Below are 24,084 nucleotides of genomic sequence, written 5' to 3' on the forward strand. Positions count from 1 at the left end.
GTTTGATAGTGACTCTGTTTTATAAGTTCAAGCAACAAGACCTAAGTACGAAACTACTCCCATATCACCATGCACTGCACAAAGTGATTTTGGTTAACAATGAACCACATGCCTCAGTGGTAACATAAGACAATAATAAAGTCTAGGTGTGTGATGGGCTATGCTATCTAGGTTTGTGTAAGTACACTCGATGTTCAGAAATTGATAAAATCACCTAAAGACATTTCTCAGAAGGTATTCCTGTTGTAAAGTGACACATGGCTATATAGTGGCAGCGCATACTCTTTTCTTGGGTTTCTCAAGTTAGGTCATCTCATTTTAAAAAAATGTCTTATTCTCATTTTATACTATTAAATTCAAATTCAGATGGTTTTTAACTTCAAGGCAAAGCAACAACAACATTACTTTAGCTGTTGTGATAGTTAATGTGTCAACTTGATTTGGCCCAAAGGTGCCCAGATATTTGGTTAAACATTATTCTGGGTATCTGTGAGGGTGTTTCCTGAAAAGATTAATACTTGAAATGGTAAAATGAGTAAATTACACCATAGACTCTTTTGCTTCTCGGTCCTTCAGACTTAAACTAAAATTTTACTATCAGCTCTCCTGATCTCAAGATGGCTAACTGCAGGTCCTACCTGAGACTTATCATCCTTGGTCTCTCAATAAATACACACCCAATTCATTCTTGTTCTCTGGAGAACCTAGAGTAAAACACCTACCATAGAAACAGTGTTAAGAATTTAAAGGAATGATTTACCATTTTTTACTTTTACATTCAAGATGTTTGAAAATACTCTTTATAGGAGAGTCAGAGTAATTTGTGGAAAGTTGAGTACATTAAATCATGGCTGTTATAGAGATCTAGTTATACTAATAGAGGTATGTAGAAATCAACAGCTCCCTCACTTATGTAAACCTGATCAGGTACAGAAATAGTAGTGAATATGAAGAAGGCATTGTAGGAAAGATATATTTATTCCTTTGTACTTGAATGAAGGAATTCAAGCTCCTTGAAACAGTGTCTAATTATCACCTCTTCCTTTCACAGAACAAACACAAAACATTTCTTAAAGAGCTGATTGAAGACTTATCAAAGTTATTTTAAGGAATCAGTACTATGAAAGCTAGCTATCCAGTAATTTTTCTTCTTTCTGGAATCATAACTAAACTCCATTTCTTATCTTCCCTTGTCATGAGAGTTCACTTGTTCAGTTGTTTGAGTTATAGCCAAAGGAATGCAAATGAAAACAGTGTGTGTTAATTCCAGGTCTAGCCCATAGAAATCGATGACATGTAATCCTCCATGTTTTTTGTTTTTGTTTTTGTTTTTGCTTTGTTGTTGTTGTTGTTGTTGTTTCCTTTCGAGGCAAAGGAATAGAATGGAGCCTAGTAGACTTGGAAACCACAAGGAGAAGATGGCGGGGTAAAAATGAGGAAGGAATATGGGACAAGAATCACAAGGAGCCGTTCCATCTACAGATCAAAAATATCTACCAGACTTCATATGAGTGACGGTAGAGCCAATATACACATTTTGGTTTGTGTCTTAACAGCAGTTTTATTATATTAAGTACCAATCTCACACTTACCCACATTTTAACATTCCAATTGATTGTGGGATTTAAAATGTGATTCACTTTAGGCCATAGAAACACTGTTATTAATTGTGCATCAAATGGTATCTCAGTAAAAACATACAAGAAAGCATTCTTCTTATGATTTTATTATGACTTCTGCAATTGCAGAAAGAAGAAAACTAAGCCCACTGAAAAAAGTTCCTCAGAATAGTTATAATGAAGGATAAAAAATATTTTAGTTTCCAGAACAATCTTATGAGAATAAAACAACGGAGTGTTATTCACAGATGAGACAATAACCCTCAAGATTCTAGCAATATGGCACCAAAATTTTGAAATACAATGAAAGTAAAATAACTACTCTAATTAATATTTCAAGCGAAATTAATAAAGTGTTCATGAGATAACATTTGTGAAGAGGAACAGAGTAAGTATTTGAAAGATAAACATGCCAATTTTAATACCTCTAGTTAAACCTGATGCCACTTGGGTCCTAAACTAATTTTTTAAAAGCAAAATTGGATGTTCATATTTTGCAGCTCTGATTTGAAGACACTGAAAAAATCAGGTTCTACTGGCAGAGGAGGATACATCAAGATGTATTTACATTGCTGCTAAAAAGCACAAGAGAATCTGCACTTACTTGTCCTTTTTGTTCTTTATTTCAGGACATGTCTAAACACACCCAAATAAAATGAAATGCAGAATGACTCATACTGGTCCTTCAATTTTTCATTATAGATAATTACTTTCTATCCATTCATCATTATCTCAATGACTCAGACCAGAAAAGTATTATTTATTTCTTTCCTTTTTGTGGCTTCAATTATTTGGCTATTTGAAGCCAAATGATAAAAGCTTCTTCGTCAGTAATGGAAAAGGTAGAAAGAAGTATTAAATTTTATTGATAACTTCTAATACTCTTTAATTCAGTAAAAATGTGTTCAATAACTCTAGAGCACTCATCTCTTTATTTTCAAAGTTTAACACCTACTTCTTACAACTAGAAAATGTTAGCACATTTAGGTGCTAATCAAAGGAAATGAACAGCTATTTAAATGCAAGAAAAATATAGAGGCTGGGGAATCAGGAGAAATGGGGAGAGGAGGGCACAATGGGGATGGAAATGATCAAAATATACTACATGCATGTATGAATATGCTACAATGGAACCCATTATTCTGTATAATTAATATGCATTAATAACAATACAGAGATAACATACACATACATATATGACTATATGCACAAAATTAATCTAGCCCATTATCAAAAGTTATATAATCCCTAAACTGCTTGCTAAAAATGATATATAGCATTAACACACCTATTGTCAGTTTTTAAGAAAGACTTAAAACATCCTACTTCTGAGGACTACACCTCTCAGTCAAAACACATTCTCAGACCTTGAAATTGCAGCAACTTTAGGGCTTTCATTCATTTTGCTTTAGGTTAAGTAACAACTGAAAGGAAGCACACTTAGCTCAGACACTTATGCATGTGATGAAAAAAAACTGCTTTTTTACAGTGCTTTTTTTTTTTTTTTTTTTTTTTTTTTTTTTTTTTTTAACACACTGCCCTTGTCACTGTTTCTCATTATGGTTCTTCTTTTGCCCACAAAATGTGGAAATGAATGATCCCAACTCCAAGCTGTCTGAATGAATACAGATCAAGAATTCGTGCATTCATTGTCAAAGAGACAGGCACTGTTTCAACACCCTCCTATCAATACTGCCCTAAGTTTAAAAGGTAGCTTGCAAGCAAGAGGTTTCTGCTATTATTCAAAGCATTCTACATCTGAAAAGTGTTGGCAGGTTCACAACCAATACAGAGAACACTGTTGTAAAGCCCAGCCAGACTCCTTTTGTTTTATTATGAATTCCTAATTTACTCATTAGCACACCAAATTTTTTATTCTTCCTTAACCACCTTACACACACAAACACACACACACACACACACACACACACTTTCAAATCTGCCAAAAATTACAAGTAGTATTTCGAAGACTGAATAAGCTAAGGCTATACTGAAGTAACGGAGCTCCTCATTCACTAGTCTTGAACAGTGATATTCCAAGTCATTAGCATGTCCTCTGTTTTTGGCAAGTTTCCCTAGGTAGAACTGGGCTTCCAAAGAGCCCAAGCCAGAATTTGTAAAGGCAGCACTTTTTGCCTTTCACATGAATGAGCAGAGCTCTCAGAGCTAACAGATTGTTGGCTCCTGGTATTGCTGGACCCTTGAGTCAAACGAAAAGGCCAGTGAATTGATTACATATTCTTTATTGTTTCACCAGTTCCACTTATTAAGTGCCCTTGGACTGTCTGGCCCTGTTTTAGGCACTTTACAATGACCCTATGTCCAAGTTTTACGTAGCAGTTCAAACCCTTGTTACAGTTAAACCCTTTGCCAGCAAGCCACGTCTTAACTACCTTATATACTTTTCGGCAGATGGAGTTTGGGGATTCCTGTGAAATTGTGAAAGCAAAAGTAGAGAAACAGCAGGATAGCACTAGGGGAATAACAGAAAAATATATCCAAATGGCAACAAACAGCACAGGTAGGATTAGGTAAGTTTTTTTTTTTTTTAATTCACAAATTGGGAGATTCTGGATTCATGGACAAGTTTGCGTTGTGCATTTTTAGAGAGATTTCCAAGATACTTTGCCATTAAAAAAAATAGACGAACAGAAACCAAAAATATTAAAAGTACACCATTTCTTTGTAAAAAGAGTCTAAGTTGTTCCAGGTATTTTCAAACATTTCATATTTTAATTGGTTTCCCAGGCAGATACCTTACAGACTGTAAGTCACATTCACTTAATCTTATATTGATTTCCTAAGAAACGTTCTGTTTCTATGACTGCACCAATCAATTAAGTTCTCATAAGTAGCGAGACAATTTTCTCTTTCCTCTCCAATGAAGCCTGAATATGTTCTTCCCACAAGAATATCTAATGTTGCCCCTTGTCCATAAAGAAACTACATTATATTGGTTAAAATGGTTGATGTCTTGGGCTGGGGAGATAGCTCAGTTGGTAGAGGCTCTGGGTTCAATCCCCAGCACCGCAAAAAAAAAAAAAAAAAAAAAAAAAAGGTTGATGTCTTTCATATTTTGAAAACATTTGGAGATTCTGCACAGAGAAAACATGCAGAATTTCCTTGGACCAAAATGTTGAATGGCTTGTCAATTTGCAGTTGTGTTTATAAAAGATCTCTATGGTTACCAACAAAAAATGGCCTTTCCTTTACTCTTCATGCTCTATCCCAGAGAATGGGAAGGCTGGTGATCACTCAAGGAGTCTGCTCACTGGAAAAAGGACAATGAATCTGCTACTTGATGTGAGCAAAGTGCAAAGGCACAAGCTAGTTATATAAAACTTCTTTAGTTAGCACTGCACTGTCTATCCATATTAAAGTATGTGGATTTGGGATAAATATGCACATTCTTTTTCTTAGAAATAGACTAGGAATCAAAAGAAACAACATGATCAGTGAATGATATTGGTCTCTGGAGTCAAACAAACCTAGACCCAAGTATTAATATCAGCTGGGAAAATTTGGCCAAGCATCTTGAACTTTCTGTGGTTCCATTTTCTGTCCTATAAAATGGCATTGGTATAATTAACTCAAGGTTGGCTTTGGGATTTTCTAGATCCAACCTATCCTTCCTTCAATCAAAATCCATTCTTCTATCCAAAAGATCTTTCCACAACTGAAGAGTGATCAGAACACTTTTGTTTCCCAGACTTCCTTGTGTCCAGAGAGCACAGGTCAAACCATGTAGCATCCAGTCTTCTATCCCATGCAACTGGTTCCCAGACCACCCTTCTAGGGTCATCTCAGGTTAATCCTCAATTCATGTCTTATTCTAGCCACATCAAAACAGATTCATTATGCACTTCGAACCCTTTGTAGCTCTGCTTTTGTCCAAAGTATTTTCCCAAAGTCTCCCTACCTGAAATACCCTCTGTCCTTGTCTACTTAGCAAATTTTTGCTCAACCCTTAATTCCAAGGACAACTTCCCAAACACCACCTTTACAGCTGAGCAGGAGCTTCTCTCCCATAATACAAACATTAAATTTCAACAGGTAAAATAATCTCATTCTTTCTTTTGACTTTCAATTTGAAAACATATGTTATTTGGCATTCAATGTGAAATATCTACATGTTATTTAACCAAGAGATATCACAAAGAAAAATGAAGTATTCGTCTTTACAATCTGAGCATTGAAAGAAAAATATATTCTGATTCCCAAAGTCAATCAACAATAATTCATCACAATTAGATCATCACTGAATTGTGAGATAATCAGCACATATCCAGATAAATATGCCATCTGAAAAATGAGCTAATCCACATCAACTTCAATCACATCACCTGTTAAGTGCAAGATGTATCATTTCTAATATAATAACGCTTAAAAGTTTGAATGAATAAATAAACAGATTCAAACAAGTTAAGTAATTTGTAAAAGCACTTGATATGTGGCAGGGTTGCCATCCAAATACAGGTCTGTCTGAATCCTCAGTGCATTCCATCCTTCCACATTCTGTCTCATTTGACTTTGCACTGTGGTCACATGTGGACCTGCAGTAATGGTCCAAGTACTCTTATACAGGGTCTCAGGTGCTATCTTTAGCCAGGCCACTCAAAATACTTTTTGATTGAGGCTTGAAATGTAGGTTGGTGGTTAGATAGATTGCATAGTCAACTCAAGAGGAAGACAGATAGGATCTCTCAAAAACAGTAACATCCCATTAATAAAATAACTTATTAAAATAACTGCCCTGATGCTAGATCTACTTGTAGCCTTTATTATTTTTAGCTCAACTCCCTAAAATGTGTTTTATGATTACCTAAATAAAAATAACATCATGGCAGAATTGTAGTACAATAGTAGTCCTTTCTTTATTGCCTTGAGTTAACTGGAAGGCATTTACTAGTTTCATGGTGTGGGTGGTCTTGTTGATAGCAGTTGTTATACTAAGAAAACTAAAATTGTGTATGTATCTTTACTTTAAATATTTTTTTTATCAAGATTACTTAAAAAGACTGTTAATTAATGTCCTGGATGAAACATAGAGCTACATACAATATTTCTCACATAATAGATGCAAAATAAAATGGGGACTTGATTTTAAAAGCCAGAAAGTGTTAATTCAATATGAGACTAAATAGGAGATCATGCATGCCATAATGGAACATTTTAAGCAATCCTACAATCTAGGATTCAGAATTACCATTGTTTTTAGGTATAGTTACGTAAGTCTGAACATGGTATAGATATACAGTATTAGGCAATCAATTTGAACTGGAGAAAATTTGAGTTTAAAGGTCAGTAATATATATAATTTATTTCCAGGAAGAGCTCCCATTTTAGGTTTCCTCTGGACTGGTGATCAAGAGCAGTTAGAACTCTTTATTCAGTGCACTCTGGAAGAAAGGAAAAGAGGACTAAAATATTTATGGGGAAGAGAGAGAAGGCAGATCCATAAGTGTAGCACAAATCCATACAGGAAGGGGATCATTTCCCTCCTTAGATACAAGCTCCGAGGTTTAATCAGACTGCAACTCCTCCTATGCTCACACTTTGCACTTAAAGAAGCTCTGAGAGTGGCCCTGGCTAATGAGAAGCTCCCAAGCATCTCTGAGTCATCAGTTTGTTCTCTGGCAATGACGTATCCCATACTGTTAAGTAAATCCATAAAGTGGGCAAGTTGCATGATAGCAAAATATTGAATCTATCTTTAAGGTGCTTTTAAAAACTTCTTAGGTATAATGAGTTCTCCAGCCCTTCTGACAACTGAAGGCCTAGGCTGCTCCTAATGCAAATATAGGTTAAATAATTAGACAAGTCACCAAAGTATGTTAAGTAACTGTTCGTTTCTCATCTCTGTGACAAAAGTACCTGCCATAAACAATTTAGAGGAGGAAAATTTTATTTTGGCTCAAGGTTTCAGAGATGTCAGTACATGGTTAGCCAGCCAACTCTGATTTGGGCCTAAGTTGAGGCAGAACATCATGGTATAGAAGAGCATAGTTGGGGAAAGCTGCTCAGCTCGTCGCAGTCAGAAAGCAGACAGAGGGAGACAGAGGGGTCGGGGACAACATACCCTTCCAGGACAGGGCCCCAGTGACCCACTTTCTCCATCCGGGTTCCTCCTCCTTCAGTTTCCTCCACCTCTCTGTAGTCCATTCAGCTATCAATGAGTGAGGCCAGCGCCCTCATGATCAATCACTTCCCCAAGGCTCACCTTTGAACATGACTGCACTGGGGACCAAATCTTCAACACATGAGCCTTTGTGGGACATTTCAGATACAAACTATAAAGCAGCACAACTGATGAAAACCAATTTCTTGTACGGATTAAAGAACCCTTTATCCATTACTGAGAATAGCAGAACTAGGTCTCATTCTACATGACATACACATTGCCAAACATGCTTTATCCTGCTCCCTCTCTCAGCCCTTGTTAACTGTCTCTGTGGAGTTAAGAAAAAAGGTGCTGTGTGAGATAAGACAGGGGAAAGGAGGATTCACCAGGAGCCAGTCAAGAAACTTGCAGTGGGAAAAACAGGTTGGAGAGAGAGATCAGCGTGTCTTATTCAGTCTGGAGGCAGAACTCAAACTGTGAATTCAATTTGGTTAAGAAGCCCTGCCGCCTGCAGCGGTGGCCCATTGTTAGGGGTTCAGCAGTCATTAATTTACGTGCCAGAAACGCAGTCAGAAATTACTAGGGAGTGGAGATCTGGATTATTTTGGCTAATTCAACATAAAAAAGTCTAACACTCTGTCATGATGAATAATACATATATAATTCATTTATTTAAAATAAGAGATAGTATCAGTGATGAAAGTTAGAAAAATTAACTATTAACAAATCTCTAAAATGTGTTAAAAATACAGAGAATAAATATGGAACAAATAATTTTTTCACTCCAGTGAACTTGCCAATCTTTCGAGAAGCTTAAAATCAATTCCATAAATATTATACACAAAGTAGCATGTAGTAGAAAGAGAGCAGACGGACATCGTAGAAGTTAAAAAAAAAAAAAAACTTGAAAATAGCAAAACTGTAACACTGAATTATGATCCACTTACTTTTTTATAATTTCCAACGAGTTCAATACCATTCCCTGGAAGATGCACCATAACTATATAAATTCCATGTCACAGCACCTCCCACCAAAAAAAGGAAAAAAAAAAATGTCTAGAGAAATATTTCAAAATGGTGATTTTTGTGTCTTAGAAACAAAACAAACAAACAAAAATCATTTTGATCAACCTTAGGCTACATAAAGACATTGTTGATCCTTCCCCAACTCATTAGGTTATACGGGAGTAATGAAAGATGCATTTAGTTATTTATAATAAACACAGAAAAGGAAAGAGAAATATAAAGCAAGCCCCACTATCTAATAATTCAAGTTCAGCAAAAGTTACATGTCCTGATTATCAAGATAAAAATCTCAGTCTATCATCTGCATATGTGTTTAGATGTTATGAGGGCTTCTGCAAAATATCACAAACTTATCTACTAAAAGGCTAACATCCTTCAGCCCATCTTTCAAAATCCTTTGTTCAGTTAGTGTTTTAATGTTTGTACTAAAAACAAAGTCATGGTTTTTGTTTTTATTATTCTGTAAGATATTTTGCATTCTAAGCCAATGGCTAAGAGAAATCAAACATGGGAGAGCAAAGCCCGGTAACTGGCATCTCCTACCTGAAGACCTTCAATAGCTAACCGCAGCATGCTTGGCGTGAGTTTAGAGGCTTGCTTGAAGGTGAAGTTACTCCAGTCTATGATCAAGACAAACCCATTGACTTGAAGCTCAGGATCTTCAATCATGGCTTCTAAAGAAAGTAAGATGGCACGCAGAATATCCACCAGTGTGTACCTATCAGCAACAGAAAAGTACTCAGTTAGATCTGACAACTTTTGTAGAATCTGTAGAAAGCTTTTATAGTTTTTTTTTTTTTTTTTTTTTTGGAAGTGCTGGGGATTGAACTCAGGGCCTTAGTGCTTGCAAGGCAAGCACTCTACCAACTGAGCTACCTCCCCAGCCCGCTTTAAAGGAACTAAAGAGACCCTTTAAAATACCTCAAACAGACTGTAATCTATTACCTTGAAGAGTCCCTTTAAAATACCTCAAGAATCTCAAGGAAATGATTTTGCCTAAAAAACTTCTTTACTTTATATCAGCTCTGTGGATATATTAGTATTTAACATATATTCTATTTAAACAGGTAGCAATGATTTTGAAAATACTGCAGCATGTTTTATACTTTGTAGTCATTTAATTTGCATCCGAGACTTCCTATGATTTTCTAATATCTCATTTCAACTATCCCCAAAAGTAGGCATCATAGTTTGGAACAGCTTAAGAATGCTGTTGGTGATATGAACACTTCTTATATATTCAGCCCTCCGTATCTGAGGGATCAGCAACTATGGATTCAGTCAATTGAGGATAGAATGAAAAAAAAAAAAAAAAGGCACTACATCTGTATTGAACTCATACTAACTTTCTTAAGAAATACAGTATAACAACTACTTATATTGTAAGTAATCAAGAGACAATTTAAATTGAGAGGATTGAAAGTGTACAGAAAGAGGTGTACAGATTGTATGCAAATACCATGCCATTTTACATAAGAGACTTGAGCATCTGCAGAATTTAATGTCTGCAGGGGATTCTGGAACCAATAACTCGAGAATACTGAGACACAACTGTATTTGAAAAATTCAAGAATGAGATCTGAAGGAGTTTCAAAATCAAGAAAAGTGTATGGGATCACTATGGATAAAAGTACCAGCAGACTTAATTACCTCTGTTGATTTTGCATCATAAAGATGAAAACAAAAGAAGGGAAGATAGGAGGGACAGATAGAGAAGACAAACAAAAGCAGAGAATCAGAAAAATCATGGGATTTATCTATTTAATATAATGCAAGTCATCCAAATTTAGAGTTGGAGCTTTATTTTTTCCTGTCTTGTTCCTTAAGACAGTATTGGACACATTCTAGAATTTCAGTAAACGCACTTGTTCCCGTCAAATGGGACTGGACTGGGGAACAAGGAAACTGATTGCAGCCCAAGGAACTGAGTAAATAAAGACCGCAGAAGAACAAAAATAAGAAGCCAAATTTGAGAAGTATTTTAATGGTAAACTTGTTAAAATTTAATATTTAGGTAGGTGTAGAGACTAAGGATGAGGAAAGAGACAAGAGTAGCAACACCAATTCTAGCTTCAGAGACTGAGGAAATGTAAAAATCTTTAATCAAAATCAATAGTGCAAATAGAGAGTACTGTTTGGGATGTCTGGAAATATAGACTTTTGAACAGAAACTGTTGCATTTGAGAAACATGTAATATACCCAGAAAGATACATCAAGTAATCATCTTGATAGATCCTAAGCTCAGAAAAGAGTTCAAAGCAGAATGTTCTGGATCAAAAGTCAAAACTTAAAGATCAAGAAAATGAAGTGACTAATATAGTCAAAGCTAACAGAGATATTAGATAATTACTCTAAGAAGATAATCATTAAGAAATCCCCAAATTTTAAAAAGAATCAGAAAATTTATGGACAATGTTAATAATTTTGTTTTTTGTAAAATTTTCTCCTGAGACATTCAGATGAAGATGTCCAGGAGAAGCTACAGAAAGAGATCTGGACCTCAGGGAAGAAGTGGGATGAGGTGGAACAGGATCAGGAATAGAACCATCTCTGTTTAGTGGAAGAGACAGACCCGCCAAGGAGACAGTATGAGACAAGGGGTATTGAAGAGGGAGTAGTTCTATTTTTACTTCTAAAAATATTTAGAGGTGAATGGATAAAATATAACAGTTTGGAAAGAAATAAACAATGAAAAACAGAACATTAGGTAGTTTCTCAGCTTTTCATTTCCCAGTCTGTAAAACTATCTGTTTGGAACAGAATCTTTCGGATTCTAGCATTAATCAAGCATAGGGCAAGATGTCAGAAGACTTCTAAAAGGAATTTTTGCTCTGCCTCTCATTAGCTCTGTGGCCCTTGATGTGCCATTCATTTAAAATTCTAAGGACTGTTTCCATTATCTGAAAGCATAGTGGTATCTATGTCTGTCTCACAGAGTGGGAAATGGAAGCTGGAAGGAAGAAAATCAAAGAGATGATTCTGGCAAAATCATCTGCACAATTCTAGATATACAGCAAATATTCAGTGAAAGTTGGAATACATAGGTAAACACATAACTTACTTTTGGTTGTAACAGTAGCCCTAGATGTAGTGCACTAGGTAGGGTATAATCAGAATTGAAGAATATTTTCCTTAAAATGTTAATTATGATCTTTAGGATAGACTATTACTATTGTAAAAGAAAGGATCAGGAGATTGCTTTTAACCATCTAGAAGGTGCCCAGGTTATTATAGGCCTAGGGATATGGTATCCAAAAGTACTTCTTGAATACATAAGATAATAAAACTTTTTGTAGGGCTCATTATTTATTTGTTATTAGTGAAAATTATATGACTTAATGTCACTTGATGGATGGCCTACCTTCATTGCAGACATAATGGCCTGCATGTGTTATAACCTAAAGCCTATAAACCTACAGAGATGGAGAAGTTGAGACAGGAAGTCTAAGTTTCAGGTTAAAATCAGACAACCCCCAAAATGATTTTACTTTCTGAAATTCAAAATAATTTCACGCTAAAGAATATTAAAAATCAGAAAAGTCCAATTCAGGATGGTTCCTCATTATGAGAATGATTTCTTCTTCTGTTACCCATAATAATATCAAATTGCATTAATATCAAAATGCTATAAAAATATTAATCTTAAATCAGTTTAGGAAGGATGATGCATTTGTATCTAGTAAAGATAAATCATGGTACCAGTAAGGGCAAAAAGTAATAGGCAATTTGGTTTAAGGACTACACTTGAGGTATGGTTCTTTCAAACTGTGTTGAAATCAAGAATTATAACATATGACTTATATATTAATAATGAATGAATGCATTTATATATAAATTATATTATTAAAAATTGTATATTGGGACTGGGGTTGTGGCTTAGTGGTAGAGTACTTGCCTAGCATGTGTGAGGCACTGGGTTCGATCCTCAGCATCACATAAAATAAATAAATAAAGGTATATGTCCATCTACAACTAAATTCTTTTTAAAATTTGTATATTATATAAATTTTACATATGTAATGGGTTATAAATTATTATGACTTATATGTAATATTATAAATTATACATTACATAAGTTATAAAATTATTTCAAAATAAGTAACATAAGGCAAATTTAGGATCAACAAGGAAGAAAATCAAGTTTGCAAAGTTTTCAAGAGTAAATCTAATCAACTTTTTACATTTAATATCTTGTTCCCAGAAATCTAAATAACCATTATATAAATCATTTTAATTTATAAGTTTAAGAAACTAAAAACAACCTAGCTAACACATTTGAAGGGCAGGCCAACACCACTCTTGACTTACTCCTGTCCTCTGTTGTCAAACATGTCATATTATTACCATTAGCAGCTCAGCAGGCTCCTCCTTAGAAGAACATGATTTCATAGACTCTTGCCAGAGTCTGTAAAATACCTTCCAAATTTATTTCTTCAGGAATCCTACCATTGTTCTCTTCTTTAAATTATTTTAACTGTTATAATTTAGAAATTAGAAGTCACTATAATGAAATATGTTACATATACATGTTTGATATTTATACTCAAATTGTATGAGTTCCATCATTGCTATTCTTCCCCTGTATGCTAGAAGAAATCCATTAAAAAAAAAAAAAGACAAACTAGCACATTGTTGCAGTTCTTGACTCCTGATTGTGCTTCCCAAAATAGAATTAACTAAAACTTGAATTTGTAGAGAAGGATGCATAGCTCATAGTAAGAAGAAATCATAACACCAGCAAGAAATTTTACAACTGACATCTGACTATGTAGACCATTACTCCTGAAAGAAATCAAAGCTGCTATAATACATAAAAAACATAAGGAGAAGACTTTGACACCACATCTCCTATTTACTCACTGTATAATAGAAGGAAAACATCTAATCCCTTTGGAAAGTTTACAGCTATAAACTGTAAAAGTCTGAAAAGATATATGTGAAATAGTATGTAAAGTTTTTCTTTAACTTAAAGTCTTTTTAATATACAACTTACCACTATCCCAAATACAAACCGAAAATGGAACTCTTTCCTATTTTTCTAATCTTAGGTTGTCTCTACACCTTGAAGAAGTTACAGAAACTTGCTTAGCCTCCATTTCCTCTTTTAAAATGTCAATGGTAATAGTTACCTCCTAGAACAAAATGTAAAATACTAAATGCAGTGCCTAGCACATAGAAAATACTTTAATGTGAACTTCTATAATTTCTATAATCATATAATGACTCTTATCGTTTCATATTCTACGAATTGCTTTTTGTTCTTTTCAACCAAGTATTCTTAACTTTGCAGACTTGTGAGAATAAAAATGAAATAAAATAGCATATGTAAAGTTTTTAATCAACACTTGGCATATAACATAGTCAATGAATATGTTTGCTATAATCATTGAGAGACTCAGTGAGTCTCTTTCTTATATTTGATTCCATGACACTACGCTTAACATTTTTTCCTCCCACTTTCTGGACACTCTATCTTCTATCTTTTATTCCACTCTTTCCTCCAGTCATCCAAATCTAGAAATAGACCTTGGTCTGCCGCTGTCACCAGATAGTATCTCACAGAGTTCCTGAGCCATACCTTCTTCCCTTTGGCCAATATATGAGTGAATGCCTCACCTGCATGCCCAGTGTCACTGTCACTCTTAAGCAATAGCCTCATCCTCCCAGTTGAAACTTAAACATCTGCACCTTAGTAACTATTGCCTAAGTATTAATGATACTCATCTCAGTACCTCCACTACTCACTTCCCCTCTGAGATTATTTTAAATGATCAATTAATGAGGAATCATTCTTGAATAGTCCCTTCACTTCTACTTCTGTGTATTTTCACCAAATTCCAACTACTTTTCTTTTCCTTTGTTTATTTATATGTCTTTGACCTTCAACTCTTTCTCCAGTAGTCTGAGTTTCATTACCTAATGTCATTTCTCTTTTCTTTTTCTCCCCTTTCACTTACCAAAATCTTGCCTACGCCCTACTGTGATATTAATTATCCAAAACCTGACATAATACTGCTCTTCTATGGCTCTTTCAAAACCCCACCATTCCCTTAATAATTATACCTCTTACCTTGCACATCCATGCACAGGCTCCCACTAGCCTTCAAGATCTTGTTACATCTGTCCCCCAGCAAACTGGTACACTTCTCTACTGTTCCTTCACTTCATTCACTTCATTCTGGACACCACTCCTTTTCATTTTCCCTAAGTTCTACCTTTCTCTGGGTCCACCCCTGTTGTGTGAGATTGTCTCCATCTGGTGGGGACCCCAGTACCCTTTCTCAGTCTACAGTTGCAGATGTGTAAGCTTAGCTTAAAAACTGAGTTGTACTGTTTAATACTACTTTCTGTCCTCATTGCCCAACAGTACCCAGCATACTATAGGTACACAAGAATATATGCTACAACCAATTTCCCAAGGGTAAAGACCATACTGCTCTACTTCCTCTTACAAAGGATATCAATGTGCCCTAGTTGATGTCAGTTTTGATTTATATCACTCATGTATGTTTCTCTCTCCACCCAAAGGGCGAAGCAAAACACCTTCTTGGACTGAGGGAAGACAAGGACTGTGCCATGCAGCAGTGCTGAGCAGAAGTGTACTGCCTGTAGCCAGGAGCCCTCTCAAATCTCTCTCTCTCTCTCTCTCTCTCTCTCTGTGTCTGTCTTTCTTTCTCTCTCAAAGACGTTAATCATTTGAAGTGAATTCAAAAGGTACTTTGAAAACTTTTTAAGAAGATTGGAGCTGCTGCTTCTCCTGTTTCTGACCATGCAATTTGGGGTGGCTTCTTGGCCTATGCTTCTGTCCTGGCGTCCACAGCAACTTCGCTCTAGCACAGCTTACAGTCAGAGCAAAGACCAACTTAAATCACAAGCAGGTCATATCCTTCTACTCTCCAGTCTTTTCAGCATGACAGGGAAAACTGGCATCCTGGCATCGCACACAACAGCACAACAGCCAGCACCTTCCCTTTGTCACTGAATCAATCAGCCACTATTAAATTCTTCATTAAGCCTGCCCAGCCCCTCAGTTTTCATTAAACAACATTTTCTGATGTCTAAAGCATGACCTGTTGAAAAGATGCTTGGGAGAAGGACAAAGAAGAATTACCTTTATTAAAACCTCAAGATGTGGTTAATACTAAAGCTGATGAACCCATGTAGATGTTTTATACTACTGCTTTGTAATAATAGTACCTCTATGGGGTAATAGCTTAAGATTTTCAAAGCAAATTTAAATGTATTGTCTTAATCTCAAAACAATCACCAAGGTCCCTGGGTTGACTTTTTTCCTATTATTTAACAGATGAGTACATAGGATCTCAGAGAATTTGAACAGTTTACTGAAAATCACCATAGAGGAAAGAGGGAGTCTAGATTACAAGCCTTGTCTTTCTGACACCTTGTAGACCAGGGAACTGTCCACTCCCCATTGTGCCCCATCAGAACAGTCTGATGAATAGCTGTTCTGCTGTTTCATGTCTTGGTAGCATACTATGTGCTCCAGAAGATAGGAGATCAGGAAGTCAATACCAAGGTATCAACTTTACCCTCCTTACCATTATCCAGTGAGCCCACTTTCAGGGCTCTGGTGGAGTGGAAGCACAAAGACATTCACAGGAGTCAGGATGGGAAGCAAAGCAGCTAACTCTACAAACCCCAGAGGAAATAGAAACTCTGAGATTTTCATCTGCCTGGCTTCTGTCACTGCACACAAAAGATTAGCTGTCTGAGCCTTACTTTAATTTTACTGATGTAGGATTGTAGGTGAATAAGAACAAGAGAATCACTGGAAATGAGACATCTGCAGATAAAATATCACTCTTTGAAAAAAAATTTTTTTTGAAATTATACAACTATTGCTACACAAAAAAAGACAGAATTGTCCTGGAATAAATAATTTCACCAACCTTTCTTTTCAGAGACAAATACTCTGTCCAAGTGTCTGATTAGTCCAGTCTTTGCCTTCAGAAAATATATTCTTACACCTTAACTTTTGTCCCTAGTTATCTACATTCTTTTGTTTAATCAAGATTTTTGAAACCAACAAGATCCAATGGCATACACCTGTAATTTTAGCAACTCAGGAGGCTGAGGCAGAAGAATCACAAGTTCAAAGACAACCTCAGCAACTTGGAGAGGCCCTAAGCAACTTAGTGAGAACCTGTCTCTAAATAAGAAAAGGTTTGGGGATGTGGCCGTGTGGTTAAGCAACTCTGGGTACAAAAATAAAAAGATATTTGAAATCATAGATTGATTTTTTTTTTTTTAGTTATCAGAGCTCTATTTGTGTTTAATGACACTTCATTGTCTTCCCCTTAATTTGGGTTGATAACTGTCTATACACAAAAGGAAGTGACTGATTTCACTTACTAGTTGTATGATCATAAGGCAAGTACTCAACTGCTATACTACATGCTTCAGAGGGTTTTTGAAGGTGTGATTAAATGAAAAGGAACAATAAAAAGTTAGATTCAGTCAATCACACAGGTAATTACTCCCTGCATAACTGAAAAGCCCACAGCTTCACCTATGCCCAGAACTTCAACACTGAACAACAGTATCTTCATAAAGTTTATGGGATCTCCCTAGTAATAAGTTATTTAGATTTTCATATTCTTTCTTCCCAGGGAGATTATAAGTCTCTTAGCAGTATAAAGTTTGTGTCATATCTCTATAATACCTGCTAAATTTCTAGATATAGGGCAAATATTCAACTAAAGTTTATTTTTTTAATCAATTCAAATGAAATATTAATTATCTCTGTTATTTAATATCATAATGATCCAACATGCAAGAGTATCTTTTATTGCATAATACTGTTTATTATAATAGTGAAATATAGGTACTTGCCCTGGGTTAAGTTAGAAGACCTCTATCTTTTCTCAAAATGGGGAAAATATATTAACTTAGTAAGGACAACTTGTTAACATATAAATTGTTGGCTCATGTTTTAAAATATCTTTAAACATTTCTTAAGGGGCCTCCTTTCTGGGCACTCTGATAACCATGAATTCCTTGCTCCTCTTCTACCTTGTTTAAAGTTGCATATTTGAAACATATAAATAACTTGATCAATGCCCTACAGAAGGTTGGTCCTCTGCTTTCGCTGTTATTTCAGGATTATTTCACTAATTACTGCATAACCACCCCAGTTTTTAGAGACTGTCCTATTTTTTTCAGAGATCTGTCATAATATTCCTCTAACATTTCTCAGGACAACTGTCTTTTTTTTTAAATCTCTTTCATTTTTCCACGGTCTGTAGTAAGAGAAGAGTGTGGAATCAGTTGCAGTTTCTAGAGAATTTGTTAAGAGAGCCTCCCTACCACATGGAGGTGCTGTTGTGATCCCTTGGAAGGCACACTTGCCCCTTCTACTTTGGCCTAATGGAAATCCACCCACCACACACCAAAACAACACTTCCAGGATTTTGAACACAAGGGACTCCTGATCCTGCCACTTAGTGTGACAATGATTTTATAGTTGAGAAACAGTTTAATAATTGGAGACAAGAAATCTTGAAAAATCAAGCCAAATAATTCTTTTCTTTTTTTAATTTTTTTTTTTAAAGATTATCAATTGTGAGTAATTCTTCCTCTCTTGTTTATTGTTCTTGGCTGTTTTAATCCATCCCCAGTCATTTTGATTTCATTTAATTTTATTCATGTTAGCATACTTCCAGAGAAGATGAAATCTTCGTAGTTAACATTAAAACAAATCTGTAGTCTATAGTTATTTTTTTAAATGGTAAGCCATCGTTATCATAATTGTCTTTCATTTTGAACATTGGTCACACTATTGAAAGATATAGGAGCATTGGAACTGAACTCAAATACCTGTCATTTACATTTTTTCTTTTATATGAAAAGGCCACACACAAAGCACAAACAGATGAGAAAATGTTTTCTAGGCAAATTCCAGGATGAGTTAGAGGATCACAACAATGTCTGACCAGTGAGTTTCCTGCCCCTTCCAGAGCTTCAATACTGTAAGTGATAATCGAGGTCCATTATGAAAGGCAAAGATAGTGTAAGATGATCTGTGCTTTCTGAATTGCCACTATTAATGATCACTTTAATTCTAGCTACACTTAATCATTTTTTAATAACTATTAACCAAGTTCCTGATAAATGGTTGTTTCCTCTAGTAAAGTCCAGATAACTACTTTATAAGTCTAATGAGGTCTACAGAAGTAAAATACTACTAGCAGCTAACTGATGACTTACAGGCCAACTCTCAGGCTGCATGTCATCCGTAGGTTTCAGGTGACACAATTTCACTCATGAATATTCCCAGTAATTATGTGTCAGTGGATTTCAACTTCTCAGTTATCTGTTTTTGTGCCTTGGGGCCTAGACTGCCATCTCCTTTCATTCCAAACTTCCTTTTCTCAAGTAGTGCTCTATCTTCTAGCTTCATGGTCCATTATCTTCACACTCTGTTGATGAAATCAAGTGGACGACTTGAAGATATCTGCTGAGCCCTAAGTAGGGCACTGTCATTTGTGAAGGAAATACAGCATGTGATGCACTGAGACTCCCTGCATTCTAATGATGTAGTGTAACCACCAAATTATAATTTTGCTGTGTTTGCTTTTGTTTTCAGATATTATGTTAGACAACCTGAAAGGAGATAAAATCGTGCAAATCTCTTCCAAGGTACAGACTGCTCAATGAATGCGACAAATCATCTGAGCCTGTTTTGTTTCATTTTAGAAGGACGTAGACCACAGCCAAAGTCATTTTTGACATTTCAGTATTTCTGGTTTTTTTTTTTTTTATTTTTAAGATTCATCAGAAGATGGGTACACTGCAAATATTTTGATTTTACCTTAGTATTCCTGATGACTTTATATCTCATAAAGGTTTTGGAAAGGGTCCAATTATTTATAGAATCTGAAATCATTCTGCACTTTGTTGCAGTAGAGACACTATTTTATATGTACTGTTTTCCATGTCTTCAGGCACATAGAAAATTGCCTTAAAAATTTAATATAGCAGAAAGCATATAACAGAGAAATTCTTACTTAGAATTTGTTTTAAAAATCTGCATAACTCTTAATTCACCTCAAATATTTATTGACCATCTACTGTAGCTCAGGTGCTATTATAAATATAATAAATGTCTTTTGTTATACAAATTAACACTTTGGGGGTTTTTTACAAGTATTTTCTTCAAAATTAATAAAATCTTGGGGGTTTTTTTCTTTGTATTTAGGAAGTTATAAAATAACCTTTTTTTCTAAATAATAATTTTTCTTCTATTTCATTTCTGAAACTTCCCTGTATAATACTTTCTTTAAAAAGTATTCAACTCAAGTAATATGGTCATAATTGTGTTCATCGATGCAGTTTTCGGGAGAGACCCAGGTGGTTTTGAACTGGCAGGATGTAGATAAGGAACATAACACTTAACTTACAGAGCAGAGGAGGGTAAAAAGTAAGGGAAACTGTCAGTTGGCATATTCACCCAACAGCCATAATTAAGTAAGCATGTATAAAAGGTGGTAGCAAATTCTGTAGGAGTCAAGTTAGAGAAGCCTTGAGACTTAGGGCAGAAGGAGAGGATTCATACTGAGAAGGGATGATAGGACTCTGGCACTATCAGAGAGACAACTGTTCCTCCAATTTCAGGGCAGAGTCCAAGGCAATTCGTGTGCATATACCATGAAGATAAAGATTTATAGAGGCTGCCAAGATGGCAGAACTGTCCATCCAGGAGTCCCTGTTTTTTGGTATAGGTGAACTTGGGATAAAGAACAGGTAGGGAGAAGGAGGGATCTATTAAAAAAAAAAAAAAAAAAAAAACAGGAAGTAGAAACAACTGAAATTTAGGCAAGTTCTAGATCACTTGCATGTGATTTAGATTTATTATAACTTCTTGACATACTATAACTTCTTGTTTATACCTGTTCCTTCCAATCATAGAAACATAATTCACAATTATTAGTCTATAGGTCCTGACAGGGTATTTCTGCAAGACATAGCTTCTCACCTTTTAATTTTAAATTCACAGTATTTTCATATTTATAATTTTGTGGAGGTTCAATAAAAATGTTCTACATAGCTATCAATAAATCCCCTCCTATTGTAGATTCCCAAAGAGAAAAGGTTTGATTAGTTATAATATGTCCTTTACGTAAATGCATGAGATAGACAACTGAAACAGTTTCTTAAGTATATCCATAATAATCACCTACCCACATACATGAGAACTATAAGTGTCTTTCATCTTAATTAGTCTTATAAATCATTGTGAACGTTAGTTCACTTATAAAAATAAATGAAATAGTTCTGATGTATGTGTATTCCTCTTTGAATGAAATCTGCCTCCCTAGGGATATTTCTAACAGACTTTATGATGTATTTAAATATAAAATTTCCATAGCCATCCTATCACCAAAGCTTAACAAAGTTCAAAATTAACTGTAATATGGAATATTAGGTTATTCCTCAAATAAAGTTTTCAGTTTTGATATACACAATCATTGTTTGCATGACTCCATAATGTATTTAGATGAAGAAAAAAACACTTTCTAGAGAAAAACTTGTAGTTTTTGGATGGAATTTCATAGTCCTTTGAAGTGTTCTACATGATAAAAGGTGGAGTAAGGTCTAGCCAAAGTAAAGAAAGTTCTATTTCTTCCCAATGGCTAATTTTCTCTTAAATATATACGTTTCTTAAATTTGTGATTCTTCAGGTAGTATTTTGTCTTCATATTCACTTTTAAAAACTGGAGTATCTCTCAATATGGAATTATAGGTGAAAGTAACCAATTAATGGGGAAATATTTAAAATATTAATTTATGCTCTAATATCCCAAGAAATTAATAATCCTATCCAGAAATCCATAAGTTCTCCAAACATCTCTCACTAACTGTAGAAGTCATTTACAGTTGCTCCAGATGTAGTTTAAATTAACCAGAGGTACCCAAAGTCCCCAATCACAAAACTAAAATACACCAACATTTCAACAACCAGCTTCTTATGATATTTAGCTTGGGAGCATTTTTAAGTTCCATGAAATATATTTAACTTTGAACTTAATTGAAACTGCCTTATTCAGGAGCCTTTTATAATTTCTTATTCTTTCAGCTTGGGAAACTAATCCTGATTGAAGAAGTAAAAGTGTCATTGATTTTTCCTATAATAATGTAGATGAAGTGCAAATATTATTTCTCATCTACTAAACAGCCAATGAGCTCAAAAAGCCTACCAACTGATGCATCTGAACGTTTTCCACTTCTTTCCAAAAGATGAAAAATTACATCAGACAGGAAACATATTCTTCAGATTAGTGACAGGTGTAGAACAAGCACACCAGTCAGCCTTTATTTTCAGTGTCGCTAAGCATGCTTAGCGACAGAGGGTACAACTCTTCCTTTTCATTGGAGTGACACACATCATATTTCGCCTTTCTCTACACATCACCAAGCAGAAAAGTTCCCAAGCAATAAAACTACCTGCTCTTTCTTGAGCACCAGGCTATTCTTAGAAAATAAAATATGAATACTAAAGAGAGAGGGTGTTGATGACAATTATGATGTTGACTGCCTTTAAGAATCCCTTCAGGAGGAAGGAGGAAAAGTTGTCTCCTATATTTACTCATTTTCCCAGACCATAAACTTATTCAAGAGGTGAAATATTTGGATGCTTTACTTAGAAGTTTAGTGATTTAGATCTCAGTTTTAAAATATGGTTCAGGAAACACTTAGAGCTGCAGTAGAAACTGGGTGTTAGTGAACTAAGAGTTTTAAAAGTAAAAATAAAAGGCCTTCTCTCCTCCCAGGGTGCACATCAGAATCTCATTTCTTAGTCTCGGTTTCCCTTTTCTCCTAGCCAAACAAATAAAACATGAAAGCTGCAAAATTATGACACTACTCTTCAGGGTAAATTCTGGAAAACGGGAGAGAAAAAGGATCACTCCCAAGTTTGAATTTGGGATTTACCTGCTCTGATCCCAGTTGGCAGCAAAAAGGACTAGAATCTTCCTGCCATAGTGGTCCAGATTGGCCAAGCCCCCAGGGAAGCCATCTTTCAGCGCCTGCTTGATGCCAGGGTCAGTGGCCTTGAAGCTTTTGAACATGTCCAGGTTCTGCTGACGGTACTCAAAGTATTGGGCCAATAGGCGGAAGGCCTCAAAGTGATGAAACTTCCGCGCCCGCAAGAAGCGTAAGATGAAAGCATCATCGGTGCGCAGAAAGCCAATGTCCGGTCTGGTGATGACCATATCCCTCACCTCCTGGATGTCCTGGTGCAGCGTGTCTGGGTTCTCATTGAGTTCCAGGCGAGCTTTCTCCAGGGTCTCAGGAGAGAGACCAGCCTGTAAATGAGTCATTGTTCTCTTGTTCCAAAGCCTTCGCTCTGAAGCTCTTGTTGACTGTCCCACAACAAATCTGGCCTTTGCCACTGCCACACTCTGGTCCCAGACCTCCCTGCTGCCTGCTTCTCCTTTACAGGAAAGACTTGGTCTTCGTGATTAATCAAGTACCCTGTTGCACTTGCTTTCCTACAGCTTTACTGTGGGGGATATAAACTTCTTCCCCCAGCCCCTAAAAACAACGCCCGCGTTAGTTCCCTCTTTTCTTTAAAGAAATGTGGACCTCTGGCGGGCCCTGCACGCTGCTCCTTCTGGTCCTTTCTCTCTCCGAACGAAAAACCCCTAATCCCACCTAGCACGAGTGGTTCTTATCTTGGTGCTCTCCTCTTCTCTTGTCTTCCAAGATGTAATAAAAACAACCCCCACGCACATCTCAGCCCCAGCACTGTGATGCTTCTGCGGTTCCTACTGAAGGATGCGCCTGCCAGGGATAACGATGGGAATTCTGATTAATAATAAGGTGGTTCTTCAGCGCCGAGCTCCAGGGCGGGGAAAGAGCGTCTTTGCCAGAAAGAAAAAGAGAAAAAGAGGGTGGGGGAAAGGAGCTTATTTCTCCCTCTGCTTATTCAAAGATACTATTTTTAAAAGACATCTTTGTGGGATTTTATTTTTTATTATCATGATGATCCAATTAGGGAAGACTGCAGATAGCGCACCTTCCCTCTGCCCCTCTTAGATACACCGTGATCTCATAAGGCACCAGGAGAGATTTTGGTGGCGTTGGCACCAGCGTGGGCTCCCCCCTACCCCACCCCCAACTTCTGCCTTCCTCTATCCCTTCATTTTAAAGGACTTGCCGCGGGGGTAGGGTGGGGAGGGAGGGTATCTCTCTGGGAAGGTGCATGTCAAAAACAGGGGTGGTGAAGGGAGTTGTGGAGAATGAAATAAAAATGTCTCTATCTTTTCTATAAACCCCAAAGCAAGAAAGAAGAAAGA

General features: G+C 36.0%; 1 protein-coding gene across 2 annotated transcripts in view; it reads right to left on the bottom strand.

The window, feature by feature from the left end:
* The window catches only part of CLVS2 (clavesin 2), a 137,869-nt gene that overhangs the window by 52,634 nt on the left and 61,151 nt on the right, over positions 1 to 24,084 (bottom strand). The window contains exons 2-3 of one of the 2 annotated variants that reach the window (XM_079146269.1): positions 22,718 to 23,649; positions 9,310 to 9,484 (exon numbers count right to left, since the gene is read on the bottom strand). In XM_079146269.1, coding sequence (XP_079002395.1) covers positions 9,310 to 9,484; positions 22,718 to 23,106 — 564 coding nt within the window. In that variant the 5' untranslated portion in view covers positions 23,107 to 23,649. The remainder of the gene's footprint in view (positions 1 to 9,309; positions 9,485 to 22,717; positions 23,650 to 24,084) is intronic. The other variant, XM_079146270.1, reaches the window with a different exon arrangement.

Source organism: Sciurus vulgaris, assembly GCF_902686455.1.
Source record: "Sciurus vulgaris genome assembly, chromosome: 7".
Classification (NCBI taxonomy): domain Eukaryota; kingdom Metazoa; phylum Chordata; class Mammalia; order Rodentia; family Sciuridae; genus Sciurus; species Sciurus vulgaris.